This window comes from Saccostrea echinata, unplaced genomic scaffold, assembly GCF_033153115.1.
Source record: "Saccostrea echinata isolate AGI-Se365-2 ecotype Australia unplaced genomic scaffold, CSIRO_AGI_Sech_v1 ptg000054l, whole genome shotgun sequence".
NCBI lineage: Eukaryota > Metazoa > Mollusca > Bivalvia > Ostreida > Ostreidae > Saccostrea > Saccostrea echinata.
Window position 1 is genome coordinate 62,186,659 of NW_026889803.1, and position 17,871 is coordinate 62,204,529.

The following is a 17,871-nucleotide window of genomic DNA, read 5'->3' on the forward strand; positions in this document are numbered from 1 at the left end:
TATTGATTTAGTGCCTTTCAAGGCTGTACAGTAAATCTCAATCATAGCAAGTTTACACATTTATAATGAATTCATGCGTACAGTGGAGATTTTCAGTCCTGGTACATGGTTTTAAAATGTATTGTTATCTTAACAGATAAAACAAATTACTGTTTATAAGGAATCAAAATTGCACGTCCCTGGAATTTTGCTATAAGCATGTTTTACTGTATGATTTCCATCAGTCATTGTTTTTCAGTATTAACCTGAAATTGGATAAGCTTTCCCAAATTGTATTGCGAATTTCCACAACATTGGGTAAAGCACATATATTCAAAAGCACAATTAAGAGTGCTAATTTATAGCTTATATGTTGACAAAAACATTTAAAATCAAAAGAAATGTGAAATATTTATTTAAAAAAAAAATAGTTAATACTCATGTATATTATAGATTAAAATAGGAAATATTTGTATGTTGTAAATGTAATAGTCACACATATTGAGAATAGAGTACATATATGTCCACTTCTATGGAAAAGTGTGCTATTCTATCATAATTACCTATTACGGTAACCATTAACAGAAGATGACATGCAAGATATTCTTGGTGGTAGCTTGTGTTGTCTCCGCTTTGTTACTTTGTAATAGTGCATCTGTTAAAAGTACAAAATTCACAACTGGCATCATTGCATACTGATTGTTAACGGGATTGAAATGTTACTTTATGTTGTTTGGGGGAATTCCTATTTTGTTTAATTCACATGACAAATGAAAAAGACATTGGCCTGTCCTGATATATTCTACACCTTTTTTTTCTATCAGTTAAATCATTTGCCCTTCATTTGCTGTTTACTGCCTGGCTTTGATTATGTATTTACTAGAGATGAGTATCGACAAAAATTTTGCATCACGATATATCACGATTTTTCTCAATAACATCATGATAATATCATGATATTTTTACACATAACTTTAACTTTGATTTTAATGAATTTTCATAATTTGAAAACATAACTTCACTTTTTTTCATTTTTATTTATATATTAATAAAGTTTGGATGCTGGGGTGCCGTTGTTTTACTGTTTAATGACATCTTTTTCAATTACTATAATTGAACTTCAAAAGTTTGGACAAAAAACTTAATTATTTCTGGAATTTATAATAATATACTGAATACCGGTATTTTAGTCTCCATATCACGATATGTATCACACAGTAAAAAATCACGATATACCCGTATACTGATAAAATTGCACGTCCCAAGTATTTACATATTTGGGGTGAGATTTGTAATGTTGATGATGGATGTTTTTTTTGATTATCCAGTTATGAGGCAGCTCCTGTTGTGGATTTAAGTGATGGACAAGTCCAAGAAAGAGATCCTCCTAAAGAACAGAGTGGAGCTGGTGGAGAATATCAACATTGAGGATGGGCTCCTAACAGAACTGTTGTCCAGGCAAGCCCTGACACAGAGAGTTGTCAAAACTATACAGGTAAATCCTAAAGCTTCTATACACAGGAGGCTCTGAAGTCATAGACAGGCCCGTACACACAGAGTTGTCAAAACTTTACTGGTAAATCCTAAAGCTTCTATACACAGGAGGCTCTGAAGTCATAGACAGGCCCTGACACATAGAGTTGTCAGAACTATACTGGTAAATCCTAAAGCTTTTATACACAGGAAGCTCTGAAGTCATAGACAGGCCCTGACACAGAGAGTTGTCAAAACTATACAGGTAAATCCTAAAGCTTCTATACACAGGAGGCTCTGAAGTCATAGACAGGCCCTGACACAGAGAGTTGTCAAAACTATACAGGTAAATCCTAAAGCTTCTATACACAGGAGGCTCTGAAGTCATAGACAGGTCCTGACATAGAGTTATCAAACCTATACAGGTAAATCCTAAAGCTTCTATACACAGGGGACTCTGAAGTCATACATAGGCCCTGACACAGAGAGTTGTCAAAACTATACAGGTAAATCCTAAAGCTTCTATACACAGGAGGCTCTGAAGTCATAGACAGGCCCTGACATAGAGTTATCAAACCTATACAGGTAAATCCTAAAGCTTCTATACACAGGGGACTCTGAAGTCATACATAGGCCCTGACACAGAGAGTTGTCAAAACTATACAGGTAAATCCTAAAGCTTCTATACACAGAAGGCTTTGAGATCATAGACAGGCCCTGACACAGAGAGTTGTCAAAACTTTACTGGTAAATCCTAAAGCTTCTATACACAGTGCCTGGGAAGGTCAAGCAACAGGTGGGGCCAATGGCCCAACTGTTCATGAAATGATGGGGCCATTTTGAAATTTAAGGGGCCAAGGGGAAATATATTGGGGCTATTCTAAAATAAATCATAGTATGATGCTATAGGATAATGCATATATCTCTGACAACAAAATTTAGGAAAATTAAAAAGAAAAATGCGATAGGAATTGACAAGTCATATGACATTGCATGACTAGTGCAAATGATTTTTCCGTTTCTAAGAACTTCAGTCAATCGTCATCTAGATTCTAACCAACTAGTATTTAGAAAAATTATATTTAAACCAAAAGCAACATTTTTTAATGATGCCGATTTAGAGATCACGGGACAGGCTAAAATAAGTGGACTTCGTTGAAAAGGTTTTTCATTGTAAGGTATATAAATTTTCCATGTGCGAGACTTTCGTAAAGCTGTGGTCAACCATCGAAAACGACTTGACACTTACGAATCGAACGACATGAAAAAAAAACTTTTTCTTTGCCAGTGGATGTCAATATGCCGAATGATGGTTCCGATTTTATTATATAATACATTACAGATTCCATCTAACCTCAATGAATACAGATAGTGTGGACTGCGATGAACTTACAAAGTAATAAAACATGCATACTCGCATTTTGCGGGGCGCGCCACATGGCGCTGCGCACCATTATTTCATTGCGCCATTTTTCGACAGTATGCGCATATGGCGCATGGCGCGGCCCCTTCCCAGGCCCTGTATACAAAGGAGGCTCTGAAGTCATAGACAGGCCCTGACACATAGAGTTGTCAGAACTATACAGGTAAATCCTAAAGCTTCTATACACAGGAGGCTTTGAAGTCATAGACAGGCCGTGACACATAGAGTTGTCAAAACTATACAGGTAAATCCTAAAGCTTCTATACACAGGAGGCTCTGAAGTCATAGACAGGCCCTGACACAGAGAGTTGTCAAAACTATACAGGCAAATCCTAAAGCTTCTATACACAGGAGGCTCTGAAGTCATAGACAGACCCTGACACAGAGAGTTGTCAAAACTATACAGGTAAATCCTAAAGCTTCTATACACAGAAGGCTTTGAGATCATAGACAGGCCCTGACACAGAGAGTTGTCAAAACTATACAGGTAAATCCTAAAGCTTCTATACACAGGAGGCTTTGAGGTCATAGACAGGCCCTGACACAGAGAATTGTCAAAACTATACAGGTAAATCCTAAAGCTTCTATACACAGAAGGCTTTGAGATCATAGACAGGCCCTGACACAGAGAGTTGTCAAAACTATACAGGTAAATCCTAAAGCTTCTATACACAAGGGACTCTGAAGTCATATATAGGCCCTGACACAGAGGGTTGTCAAAACTATACAGGTAAATCCTAAAGCTTCTGTACAAAGGAGGCTCTGAAGTCATAGACAGGCCCTGACACATAGAGTTGTCAGAACTATACAGGTAAATCCTAAAGCTTCTATACACAGGAGGCTTTGAGGTCATAGACAGGCCGTGACACATAGAGTTGTCAAAACTATACAGGTAAATCCTAAAGCTTCTATACACAGGAGGCTTTGAGGTCATAGACAGGCCGTGACACATAGAGTTGTCAAAACTATACAGGTAAATCCTAAAGCTTCTATACACAGGAGGCTCTGAAGTCATAGACAGGCCCTGACACAGAGAGTTGTCAAAACTATACAGGCAAATCCTAAAGCTTCTATACACAGGAGGCTCTGAAGTCATAGACAGGCCGTGACACATAGAGTTGTCAAAACTATACAGGTAAATCCTAAAGCTTCTATACACAGGAGGCTTTGAAGTCATAGACAGGCCGTGACACATAGAGTTGTCAAAACTATACAGGTAAATCCTAAAGCTTCTATACACAGGAGGCTCTGAAGTCATAGACAGGCCCTGACACAGAGAGTTGTCAAAACTATACAGGCAAATCCTAAAGCTTCTATACACAGGAGGCTCTGAAGTCATAGACAGACCCTGACACAGAGAGTTGTCAAAACTATACAGGTAAATCCTAAAGCTTCTATACACAGAAGGCTTTGAGATCATAGACAGGCCCTGACACAGAGAGTTGTCAAAACTATACAGGTAAATCCTAAAGCTTCTATACACAGGAGGCTTTGAGGTCATAGACAGGCCCTGACACAGAGAATTGTCAAAACTATACAGGTAAATCCTAAAGCTTCTATACACAGGAGGCTTTGAGATCATAGACAGGCCCTGACACAGAGAGTTGTCAAAACTATATAGGTAAATCCTAAAGCTTCTATACACAAGGGACTCTGAAGTCATATATAGGCCCTGACACAGAGGGTTGTCAAAACTATACAGGCAAATCCTAAAGCTTCTGTACACAAGGGACTCTGAAGTCATAGACAGGCCCTGACACATAGAGTTGTCAAAACTATACAGGTAAATCCTAAAGCTTCTATACACAGGAGGCTTTGAAGTCATAGACAGACCCTGACACAGAGAGTTGTCAAAACTATACAGGTAAATCCTAAAGCTTCTATACACAGAAGGCTTTGAGATCATAGACAGGCCCTGACACAGAGAGTTGTCAAAACTATACAGGTAAATCCTAAAGCTTCTATACACAGGAGGCTTTGAGGTCATACACAGGCCCTGACACAGAGAGTTGTCAAAACTGTACAGGTAAATCCTAAAGCATCTATACACAGGAGACTATATTGTCACAGACAGGCCCTGACACAGAAAGTTGTCAAAACTATACAGGACAGTGTTTAATACTCATTGCAAAATTAGCCAGACATGCAGGGCTGATTGCTAGTAAAAGTTGTCAGCCCTGTTGAAGATCTAGTAGCTACTACTAGATGGAACTTTAAAAAGGGAAACTGTCATCATAAATATTTTGCAGTATATTTCATATGATTTTTTGACAATAATTGTGAAATAATATAAAATGCTGTTAAAGGATGTATATAAAGTTCAATTAAACATTTATTTGGTTTTTATCTGTTATATTTGAAAATTAAATTCGGCTCTAAAATACTTACAAGAGGGTTAGAGCTCTCGTAAAGGTACGACAAATTTTGCATAGAAGAATCTCGTAAGAATTTTTGTGAAAAATGAATAAAATAGTAAGACTTTGTGAAAAGGGCTACAGGTCACCAAAACTTCAATCCCAAATGTAGAGACTAATAAATTCTTCCTCATGGCTTGTAACACATTGCTACCAATACTTAACTAATAGTTGATAAAAAAGAGATAAATCAAATATATGAATTTTCATTATCAAAAATTTTTAACACGTCCAGCCTGGTGTCAATACATGCAAATATGTTCGCCCGCATAGTTTGTATGTTTCAGGTGGTCGGGCTCACGGTTATTTCAAACACTGTATATATACAATTTATATTTGCTCATGAACAAACATTATTATGGAGAATTAGATATTATATTAAACTCTATTGGTAGATTCTTACAAAAGACATTGCTTTAGCGTTACGTTACAATTTGGGGTATTTGAAGTGTATCATGATGAATTGTATAAAGTACAATGTATGTGCATGCATATGTATATAAGAGTATTCCCCTTGTCATGATCATATGAAAGGGGAAAATCTGTAGACAATTCGGTGTGGTGATAATAGCTAACAATTTGAATGCAAACTTCAGTCAAATTCAACCTAATGATAGATGGAAAATTTGCAAACAAGGTCATTGTATTGATCATTGAATTTACAAAATGTTGACTTAAATTGAGGTTGGTGATATCCTTGTATCATCAACTTATTTGTCAGTAGCCTGCTTCGTTTTAGAAATTTTTCATACATAGAGCATGCTTTTCGAATCAACTGGGAAACAGAAACCCCATAAACAGCTGATAGTCGTAAATTTTTTTTTTAAAGTTTATTAATTGTCAAATTTGTGAAAGTAATTCCATTTATATGTCTAAAACTGTCCCAATTTAGTAATGTAATACCCCATTTTAGCCCTAAAATTTCTTAATTGTACCCCTGAAATTCACCATAATTTTTATGACAGTGCTTGACAACTCAAAAAAGGGAAGTTGCTTATAGAAAATACTAAGACTACAAGAGGCCCAGGGGCCACATCGCTCACCTGAGCACTATGGCTAGGAAAAAGCAGAAATCACTTCAATCTTGAAAGGTTGAAAAGTTTAAATATAAAAGTGGTTGGGGGGGGGGGTGTCAGGAATTGAACAAATTTGAATCTACATTATCTGAGGATGCTTCCATTTAAATATGACCAATCATGGCTTTGCTGTTCTTGAGTAGAAGATTTTTAAAGATTTAACCTATGTATTCCTATGTAAAACTTTGATCGCCCATTGTGGCCCCACCCGACCCCCGGGGGTCATGATTTGAACAAATTTGAATGTACACTATCTGAGGATGCTACCATATAAATATGACCAATCATAGCTTTGCTGTTCTTGAGAAGAAGATTTTTACTATGTGTTCCTATGTAAAACTTTGATCGCCCATTGTGGCCCCACCTGACCCCCGGGGGTCATGAGTTGAATAAATTTGAATGTACACTATCTGAGGATGCTTCCATGTAAATATGACCAATCATGGCTTTGCTGTTCTTGAGAAGAAGATTTTTAAAGATTTTTCCTATATATTCCTATGTAAAACTTTGATCGCCCATTGTGGCCCCACCCGACCCCCGGGGGTCATGATTTGAACAAATTTGAATGTACACTATCTGAGGATGCTACCATATAAATATGACCAATCATAGCTTTGCTGTTCTTGAGAAGAAGATTTTTACTATGTGTTCCTATGTAAAACTTTGATCGCCCATTGTGGCCCCACCTGACCCCCGGGGGTCATGAGTTGAATAAATTTGAATGTACACTATCTGAGGATGCTTCCATGTAAATATGACCAATCATGGCTTTGCTGTTCTTGAGAAGATTTTTAAAGATTTTTCCTATATATTCCTATGTAAAACTTTGATCGCCCATTGTGGTCCCACCCGACCCCCGGGGGTCATGATTTGAACAAATTTGAATCTACACTACCTGAGGATGCTTCCATGTAAATATGACCAATTATGGCTTTGCTGTTCTTGAGAAGAAGATTTTTAAAGATTTTTCCTGTATATTTCCTATGTAAAACTTTGATCGCCCATTGTGGCCCCACCCGACCTCCGGGGGTCATGATTTGAACAAACTTGAATGTACACTATCTGAGGATGCTACCATATAAATATGACCAATTATGGCTTTGCTGTTCTTGAGAAGAAGATTTTTAAAGATTTTTCCTGTATATTTCCTATGTAAAACTTTGATCGCCCATTGCGGCCCCACCCTAGCCCCGGGGGTCATGATTTGAACAAACTTGAATCTACACTACCTGAGGATGCTTCCACATAAGTTTCATGTTTTCAAGCACAGTGGTTCTTGAGAAGAAGATTTTTTAATGATGCCATTAATTTTTCACGAATTCTTAATTATCTCCCCTTGGAAGAGGGCGTGGCCCTTCATTTGAACAAACTTGAATCCCCTTTACCCAAGGATACTTTGTGGCAAGTTTGGTTGAAATTGGCCCAGTGGTTCTTGAGAAGAAGTCGAAAATGTGAAAAGTTTACAGACGGACAGACGGACTACAGACAAAATGTGATCAGAAAAGCTCACTTGAGCCTTCGGCTCAGGTGAGCTAAAAAAATTTAGTTGATCATAAAATCAAACGAAATTAATTTTTCAGTATATGTATACCCCCTTCTTTCATCACACTCTCAAATGAAAAAATATTTAGCTGATTTAAAAATAAAATTATTCAAAACATACATCAATCAGGACAAAATATGTATGTGTGTGTTTAAAGTTTCCAGCTTTAAAAAAAAGAGTAGGTCAAAAGGAATATGAGGACTAATTAAGTCACTCAGACCGAATAGAATATTTTTAATGATCACTGATCAGAATATTGGAAATTTTTTGACAGCTGGTAATTCTTGATCTACATTAATAAATCTGCAGAGTTTACATATATGCAGATAAATGTAATAATTGCATTTATAATGATTATACCAAAGAATTTTTTTTCTTTCAGTCTAAAAAGACAACTTACGACCAGACAGAGGAACTTCTGGACAAGATTTCAGTTAAAAGTAATGGATTTGAAGTCCTTAGTGAGGCTTTGATAGCAAATGGCCAGGAAGACATTGTGAATTTGTATTTAAAACCACCAGAAAAAGAGGTTAAAACATCAAAAACTGAAGTTAAAACAGAATCTGTTACATCTCAAAAATCTCAGACAGTTCAGGAACCCACCCGTCCACATTCATCCCCTCCCCGAATCCCAGCCCCAGGGACACAGGTGTCTCACCCAACAACAAAAGAAGTGCAATTTGTACACAATTCCAAAAGCTGCTCCTCAGGAAACATTGCTTATGGTTTAGAAAATTCTCGAGGTGTCCAATGCTCAGAGGGAGTTCAGCTTATACCCCACCTACCATCAGATCGTGTCTTCCATCCAATCGAAAACCCAAGTGTTCAACCCAACCCACCATCAAGTTTACACACCAACCAAATCATTTATTTACCAAAAAATCCCAGCCATCATTATGATTTTACTAATGCTGAGTTCTTAGATAGGGTCAGTCAAAATCGTAAAATTTTTGAAGAAAATGAAGAACGACTTAACCTGAAGCACTACATCAATGATCCAAATTATGAACCACTGCAAGGATCTCCAAAACGAGTGACTTCATGTGAACCGCTCAACAATAACGTTCCTCAGATATGTAGAGAAGTAGTGTATGTTCCCAGTCAAAAACCTGCATCTCTGCAAAGGGAGGATACTCTTGGTAAACAATCAAAATATAGATACTTTTCATGTGAAAAATTTACATGCTCTAGCTTTATTCAACAGTAATATATTGAAAAAATGCCTGATGTTATTTAAATGAACTTATGAGTCAGAAAAAATGTTTTCATTTTCTTTTAGATGCAATGACAAAACCTTTGGGAAACCATGAAGAAAACTTTGAATCTCCTGGTAATTTATTCCATATCAGGCCAAATAAAAAAATATGTGTGGTTCCGGTTACCCGACCATCCCTATTTTATACCCCCGACCCTAAACTTTTTTTTGGCAATTTTCATATTTTTTTCAGGAAATTTTCCCCGATTTCCATCAATGGCTCTGGTTTAAGTTTTAGCAATGATGGCCTCCTTGCACAACATAGTGCAAGTGTTTAATAGTGTTAAATCCAAAGCAAGCTAGCACGTAGGTGTGACCGTGTCCCCTACCAATATTGACTAGTACAGTGTATATTATCACACCACATCTAAATGTCATTTGCAAAGCAGTAATAGGTATTATTTAGAAAATTAAGAAAATCATTTTGTTAAAAAAAAAAAAAAAAAAAAATCCCTACCTACCTACCCTAATTTTTTGTAACCGGAACCACACATATTTTTTTGTTTGGTCTCATCAGTTTCACTTATTTTATTCAAATCTTTGTATTTGATAAGAATGCAACACAGTTTATAGAATATGCTATAAATTTTAGCCAAAAGACAACGAAAAGAAGACAAAATTGTAATTCCTTATTTTGAATCGGATTCACAAAGTCCTAATGAAATAAGGATCATCCAAACTGTTCCTCAGCCTGTCAAACTACGAGGCGAGTTAGATGACCCCGAGATTGATCTGACTGATGGACCGGTTACTGTCAGAGTAGATCAATCAACTCGACAGTTCTACCTTAATAATCGTGGAAATGTAAGTTATGTGAGTTACAGTGTGTTAATGTTCTATTCATACTGTAGGTATGCAGGGCTCTAATTGGCGACTAATTTGGTCGCCATGGCGCCTAAAATTTTTGATTGGTGCCTAAAAATTTTCCATAAGTCGCCAAATTGGCGACCATTTTAAATTGTCTTGGGGATTGACGGATTCCGGAAATTGTAACATTTTTAACAATTTTTCTGAAAAAGCAAAATGAAATTTAAAAGAAGAGGAAATTATTTTTAGCAATGGACATGTCATGTTTTCTTAGTCATGTCATTGGTCCCTATATTAATTACTATTAACTTTTAAAGTTGGCACCTTAAAAAAATTGCCTGGCGACTAAAAATTTGCATTGGCGACCAAAATGTTTTTGATAAGGCGCCAGTGGCGCTTAAATTTTAGAGGTTACTTAGAGGCCTGGTATGCTACTTTTTCTTTGCTCTGATTTTTCCAGAGAATGAGAAAGTGACCTATTTTATAGATTTTAATATTTTCATAGAATTAATTTTCAACTCATTATAAATGATCTTTGATTGAGAAAACATTTTTTTCTAGCTGTAACAATAAAATGTTTTCTTTTTTCTGTAGTCCTATGCAATGAGGAGACTGCCTAGAGGCAAAGCTCTGATCATTAACGTGAACGAAGTCGAGGGAAAACCACCTCGGAGGGGTACCGACATTGACAGGGACAATCTACACAATCTCCTGAATCAACTTCACTTTGATGTCAAGGTCTATAATGACTGTGATGGGCTTGCGGCAAAGGTATGCTAATTAGCTCTTTAGTAGGTAAGGAAAATTATAATGGAAGGACACCTGCAGATTCAAAATTATTGTGTTTGACAAAATTAATATCTTTCTTTATATTGTGTTAGGCAAATTAATGCCTTTCCTTGTTTGTTCAAAATTGGGATTGTAAAAATTAAAGTTGGGATTATAAATAATATATAATTTTAAAAATTCATAATTATGATTGCCTGCATTTCTTTTGTCTTTTATTTTCAAAATTTTGTTTATAGGAGATGGCGCAAAAGCTAGAGTTGTTTGCTGCAGATGCTGCCCATTACATTGCAGATGCCACATTTGTGTGCCTGCTCAGTCACGGAGAGGAAGGGTATATCTTTGGAACAGATGGTCGTAAACTCCAGTTAGACAGTGTGTTTAAGCTGTTTGACAATAGCAACTGTCCAAGTTTATTGAACAAACCAAAGATCTTTGTAATACAGGCTTGCAGAGGAGGTATGCCTTGCATTTTTATTTCACATTTCAATAAATTTACTTGTTTCTCATACTTTCACAGTAACAAAAATAAATTTAAAGATAAATACATCCAGAAATAGGTGCTTTGGATAAGCTGTGATCAGTTCTTAGTTACCAATTGCAATGTTTATGGATCACACACCTTATGAAAGCTGATTGCTTTTTGAGTGAAGAAAAAATATATAATGTCTAGTTTCGGTCTTTGGACTTGTGCCAACTATTAGATTCATTGACAATTTAGAATTATAGATATACATTCAAACTTTCTTATCTTGAACTCAATGGGACCATTGAAAAACTAAGATATCCAAGTATTCGAGATAACAAGGGTAAAATACTTAAAGAGGAAGGGTTGGGACTTTCAAATCATGGTGTACCAAAGTTCAATTGTAAATGGTCCTTGTGGCACAAATAATGAAGAAAAGGGACATTGATTATTATAATCTAAGCCAATGCTTAGAAGGTAGAAATGTAAATAATTTTTATTTTAGTGAGTAATAAATGTAAATGGAACAATAAACTATTTACAGGTGCTTTAGACAGCGGTGTTCCATTTAATGATGAACACGATGGATCAACCCCGGGATTTAAACAACTACCAACCCAATCAGACATGATCATTTGTTTTCCAACACAGACAGGTAAGATTTTGTTATAAAGGGGTTAATTACAGGGACTTCATTTATGGAATTGCAGGCATTGATACACTGTTGATGAATCTTTGACCATACTGACCCCTCTTTGTAGTATCTTATATTGATCGATCTGTCTGTCCAGTATTACTTGTTTAGAGCATATTTTCTCTTTCCTTGGCCCAATCTGCCTCATACTTTATAGAGTGCTGTAGGTGACATAGGTAAATCTTAGGTGATCAACAGTGACAGAATTGACCGAGTTTTACTGCAGTGTGTGTAAAGAAAATTTTCATGGAAGCCAGCAAAAAAAAGTGAAAGGTATAACAAAACATTTATTGACTGTGTTCTCGGGCAAAATGTGTTTTGTCGAACCCTTGAACCAAACTGTTTTCCTGAGGCCGTTAACAGTTTGGTTCTTGGGTCCGACAAAACGCATGTTGCCCTCAAACCCAGTCAATAACTGCATAATATATACTAAAATTAGAATGTATGTGCTATAGTATTTATTGGTGTTGTTGTATTTGCCTGTTTAGGATACTATGCTTGGAGAAATCGTGAGAGGGGGAGTTGGTACATTGAAGCCTTGGTACAGATTTTTATGAAATATGCCAAGACTGAGGATATTTGTACAATGCTGCACAGGGTAGGATTATCACGAGAGCTTTGCTTTGCATTGATACATTAAAAAAAAATTAACTAAGGCTTTCAAGATATGATTTTAAAACTAAGTTCATTTTGTTAAAGGAAAACCTTTTTTTTAAAGGACAAAATAGACTAATATAGAAATCTGTATATTATAATTAGTAACCTAGAAATAATTCATTTCCTGTATTGTAAGCCATCTAATTAAAAATCAGAAGAAATCCAATGTTTATGTGTTTAAATAGCCTGCACTCTATGACTGTTATTAGATTTTGTATGACCTTTCTGTACTGGATTTTTAGGTGAATCTGCTGGTCTCTAGGAAAGTGTCACGGTGTCCTCAGCTGGAGATGGACTCCATGTCTCAAATGTCCGAGTACAAGAGCACTCTACGCATGCCACATCTCTATTTCTACCCAGGAATTGCTAGTATTTAGATAAACACCATGTCTGCTTTAATCAAAATCATGAGATACCCCTTGTTTAAAACTACATAAAATTTTTTTCTTTTAAAGCTCATCTGAACTGAAAGGTTTTTATTTTAAATCAAAATTTGTCTGTACAGTGTGGATCACTTCAAAAATTGGCAGATTTACCTGATTAACTCGGTAATGTTGACTGGCTCTAAAATTGGTGGATGACATTGGGATAAATTGTCACAGCAAGATATCTTGTATTTATTTTAAATATGTTTGAGATTTATTCATTGAGTGAATACACCTTAACTATGTATTCTAACTTCTTTCTCATTTATGAGTTATTTTGATTTATGAGTATTGGAACAAGTTCCACAAGGCTATTTCAATGGAAGGAAATATTATTTGAAAGGTGATTGTTTTAGAGTTGATTGTTACGATAAGTATGTGATAAAAACCATTCCAAGGTATGTTCATTAATGCACATATGGCCAAAAGCATCACATTTTGTACTGTATTTCATATTTTGTTTGTAAAATCCATTCAATTTTAAAGCCGTTTGTTTATGATCAAATGTTGAGAGATATATTTTTATGTGTCACAGTGTTCTGTATTAGTAATATTTTATGCAAAATCTTTAATATGTAAAGTTTAATCAATTTTTATTTAATGTTAGGTATTTTGTATAGCCTTTACTCTCCCACAGAATTGTGTTCGTATATGTCACAGATACTTGTTTATCATGTTTGACAATAATTAATGATAAATATGAATGTATAAATAATTATAGTAATTACAATAACAGTATTTTCCTTATCCTCCTTTAAGTTCGAAACTAATATTGCTTATACCAGAGTCACGTTTAAACCTAGGATTGGGCAACCAAATTTTTCTCGTATCATTAGCTGAAAAAAAATGATCAGCACTCGCATTAATTCCGAGAAAAACCAATGGCTTTAAAAGTTTAAATATTTATAGGTCGACCAGTTCTCACCTGATCATTGAGCGCTGAGCTGCAGTTTGATTTTCCCGTCCGCCATCATTATTGAATTCCCAATGTTGACCGACCAACGACTGACGTAACAAACTGTCAGCCTATGGTTGGACGATGATTGAGGGTTGGTTGCTGGACTATTTAAAAACTGCTTCAATTGAAGAAATCGGCTACTGACGCAGAAAAAATTATAACTTGAACCAGTGGACACAAAATTGGTCAGCTGATGAAAAAACAGGTCAAAATAGGGCAAGATAATGCAAGATGAACTGCTGTCACCTGAAGAATCCCATTTTTGTCTCTAAAATGAGCCATTGGTTGTTTTTGTAAATGTGACTTGGGTTTTACTGTTGAGTTACTTTAATTCATGGGAGTCAACCTTTATGGGCAATCAAAATTAAACTCCTCTTGTGGAGCATAAACCTTGGTAATTGGTATATTAATAAAATTCATAACTGATATGTGTTTGGGGATGTAAATTCATGGGTAAGGGTAACCTAGAGGAAATCCACAAACACTGGTTCCCCGTGGACAATGATGATTCCATAGAATATCAGAATGTTGAATAGTGAATACCTGTGGACCTCTCCACTAATAACTACGGTACATACCAAGTAAAGAAAAATTGACTGATTAGACATTGTATACATGTACCTGTACCACCAAGTATAAAAGAAATATTGACTGATAAAATATTGCCAAGTAATAAAATATTGACTGATTAGATATTGCATACCAGTATATATATATATATATATATATATACACAGTGCTCTGCTTTAACTTGCCATGAAGTTGGAGTTGTCTTGTACTTTACCACAATTTACCACATTGCACAGCTTGTATATTCTGTAATAATTAGAAGCCCTGGTTAGTAAAACTTCTGGGTATATGCTGAATAGATGCTTTATAGAATCTTCAAAAATAGGTTGAAGTGACTTTTTTTTATAGCTTTACTGGTCAGAGACCAGAAGAGCTTATCATATGTGATAGTAAGGTGTCCATCCGTCTGTAAACAGTATTGCCTTAGTATGGGGCAACATGGAAAACTATAATGAACATATTCAAAGCGATTTCATTAGTTACTGTGAAAGTTGTCTACATGTATATATAACTTAGCACTCAAGTAGACTACACTAAGATACATAATTCTGTATATTTGTTTTTGATTTCCATGAGCAATGTTGCCATGGTTACTAAAAAAAATTGAAATTTCTTTGAAATACATACTTTCAAAACGCTACTCCTCCTACAGTTTTGGTCTGATTTCAGTATAACTTATCATACAAATAGACTCTACTAAGATACATAAGTCTATCTACATGTGTATCTGTTTTTGATTTTGATGAATAGTGTTACCATGGTTACTAGAAATTTCTCTGTAAAATACTTTCAAAACGCTACTCCTCTTATAGTTTTGGTCTGATTTCAGTATAACTGCACACAAGTAGATTATATTAAGATGTTTTTGATTTCATTGAAAGGTTACTAAAAATAAACATTTCTGTGAAATACTTTCAAAACACTACACCCCTACAGTTTTGGTCTGATCTCAGTATAACTTGGCACACAAGTAGACTACACTATGGTACCTAACTATTTTTCTTTGTTTTTGATTTCAATGAATGGTGTTGCCATAGTTACTAGAAAATAGAATTTCTCTGAAAGACATTCAAATTGCTACTCCTCTTACAGTTTTTTTCTGCCGAAAGTTTTATCTTGCTACAAAAAGAGACTAAATCAAGAATTGTTATTCTTTTTATTGCTGTTGCAAAGTTTTAAGTCCAAGTCCTACTTTTCTCTTCCTTTGATTTAATACAAACCAGTAGAGCTACAGTCTTATCAGAGACTTCTGGTTTTAAGACCAAGTCCTGTCTTTTGTAAGTAAGTAGTCATACATTGACTTTGCATACAACAGTTCCTTTTTAAAATCTTTAGTGCAACATTTACAGATCGTATACTGTAGATTTGTTATTTTTCGTGAGTACTTATCGCGAAATGGCTCTTTAACGTCAAATCGCGAGAACAATAATTAGCGAGTGGACGGTTGATCAAGGGATTTTTCATGGATTTTAGTACCATAAAAATAAAAGCGAGTAATTTTATTTCACGAATGGTGTTTCTCGCAAAATTACGCGATAATTATTTAGGAATCTACAGTATATCACAGAAGCCCATTCCAAAGTCCTTTATGACAAGGCCTAATGCAGCCATCAGGATGAATAATGTGGGTAACATTTTGAAGCTACAGTGTCTAGTTACATGTAATTTATTTTAGAACTTGAAGGAACCTTAATCTTGCCTTGACCAAACCTGTAAAAAACAAAACAAAACAAAACAAACAAACTTGATTTTCCAGTTTAATACTAGTAATTAAATGGGGAACACAGATGCAGATAAACAATTCAGTCACTTTATCTTGGTCTAGTTTAATGTTATGAATACTTGTATTGATTACAAACTGAATATTACACTATAGATTTCAGTTTATATATATTAAAGGGAAAATCACTTTACCTGCATAAAAGTACCATGGAATTGTAAACCTACTGTGTGCTGTGTATAGAGGGTCCTTAAATTTTGAATCCATTAAAACATGAATATATACGATGCGACATACATGAGTGTAAACAGTGTTAAATTACTTGTATTATACAAGGGGTTTCAGTGGTGTAGATACTAGTGCTGTTTAATGATTTAAATCTAGCTACTGTCAACACAAATTGAACAGATTAAGCAAAGTAATCTCTGCATTGAAAAAGTTTATTTACCAATAAAAATTAAAGGATACACATTCTGTGTGTTATTTAACAAATACAGTCAAACTCGTTATCTTGAATTAGATGGGACCAAGAAAAAATTTCGAGATATCCAAGGATTCAAGATATCAGGGGTAAAATACTTGAATAAGTGGTTAAGACTTCCAAATCACTTCTACATATCCATGGTATTTGAGATATCAGTGTTCGAGATACCGAAGTTCAACTGTACATTTCCATTTTGCATTAAAACCCGTTTTTCTTTTCATTTTCAAATTGATGAAATGAAATGTGTTTTTGAATAAACATCTCCTGGTCTGGGTAGTTTGTACATACAGTAGCTGCTGGTGGTGTAGAGATTATTTAATTAAAATAAATTAATCAGTAGTTGATTAAAATGTATGATTTTTTTTTTTATATCAGAAACTAGTTTTGTTCATTACCTCGTGTGTTCAGTGACTTCACTTTCGAAATGTCACTCATCCAGGATATAGTTCTAAGTCACAATTTTAAATCATTTTCTTTTCTCAAACATCCGTCCATGTTTTATTTCTTAGCTTAACAGAAATTGACTTATATTACCCCATCAAATTTTAAAGCCAAGAGACAAGGTAGACAATTTTGGAAAAAAATGTCCCTCACTGGAACTCTTTGGAAATGAAAACAAAGGAATACCTTAAGTCCCATGTTCTAAACCTAGCAGTTTTTTCTTCATTGTTTACATTATTTTACCTCTTAGATTTTTCTGAACAATTACAATAAGAATACTTGTAAGGGTTAATTTGCTTGTTTCATGCTGCTTACTTGAAAGCTCTGACAAGGGAAGGAACTTGAAATTAATTTTTGTATGGACAGTTAGCTGACAAAATATTTACTATTCATCTATCGCCTTCATAAAAATATACATATGTAAATTAAGCCTAAAGAAACATGGTCCAGAATTTTGCATATATTTTTGATTGTGATTAAAGTACATGTACAGTCAATTGTTGTAAAAAATAACTTCCTGAAGAAAATGCACTGAAATTTTAAAACAGAAATACAGAAATTATTCACAAGCTTTTTGCTAAAATATTACTGAAAGACTTTAACCATCCACAATGATGCCCTTCTGACAAATAAGTGAAACTTACCGAAGGCTTAGCTCTTGTGTAACATAAATTCTATGATTATTTCTTGAATGTGTTCT

The 17,871-nt window shown here is 35.0% G+C and overlaps 1 protein-coding gene across 1 annotated transcript; it reads left to right on the top strand.

Moving 5' to 3' along the window:
- The first annotated feature begins 1,310 nt into the window (after window positions 1–1,310).
- LOC133205296 (uncharacterized) lies at window positions 1,311–13,720 on the top strand. Its single transcript, XM_061341072.1, has 9 exons — window positions 1,311–1,474; window positions 8,291–9,047; window positions 9,188–9,238; window positions 9,756–9,967; window positions 10,565–10,741; window positions 10,996–11,215; window positions 11,767–11,877; window positions 12,405–12,514; window positions 12,816–13,720. The coding sequence occupies exons 1-9, from the start codon at window positions 1,340–1,342 to the stop codon at window positions 12,948–12,950; spliced, it is 1,908 nt and encodes a 635-aa protein (XP_061197056.1). The 5' UTR covers window positions 1,311–1,339; the 3' UTR covers window positions 12,951–13,720.
- The last annotated feature ends 4,151 nt before the right edge of the window (window positions 13,721–17,871 follow it).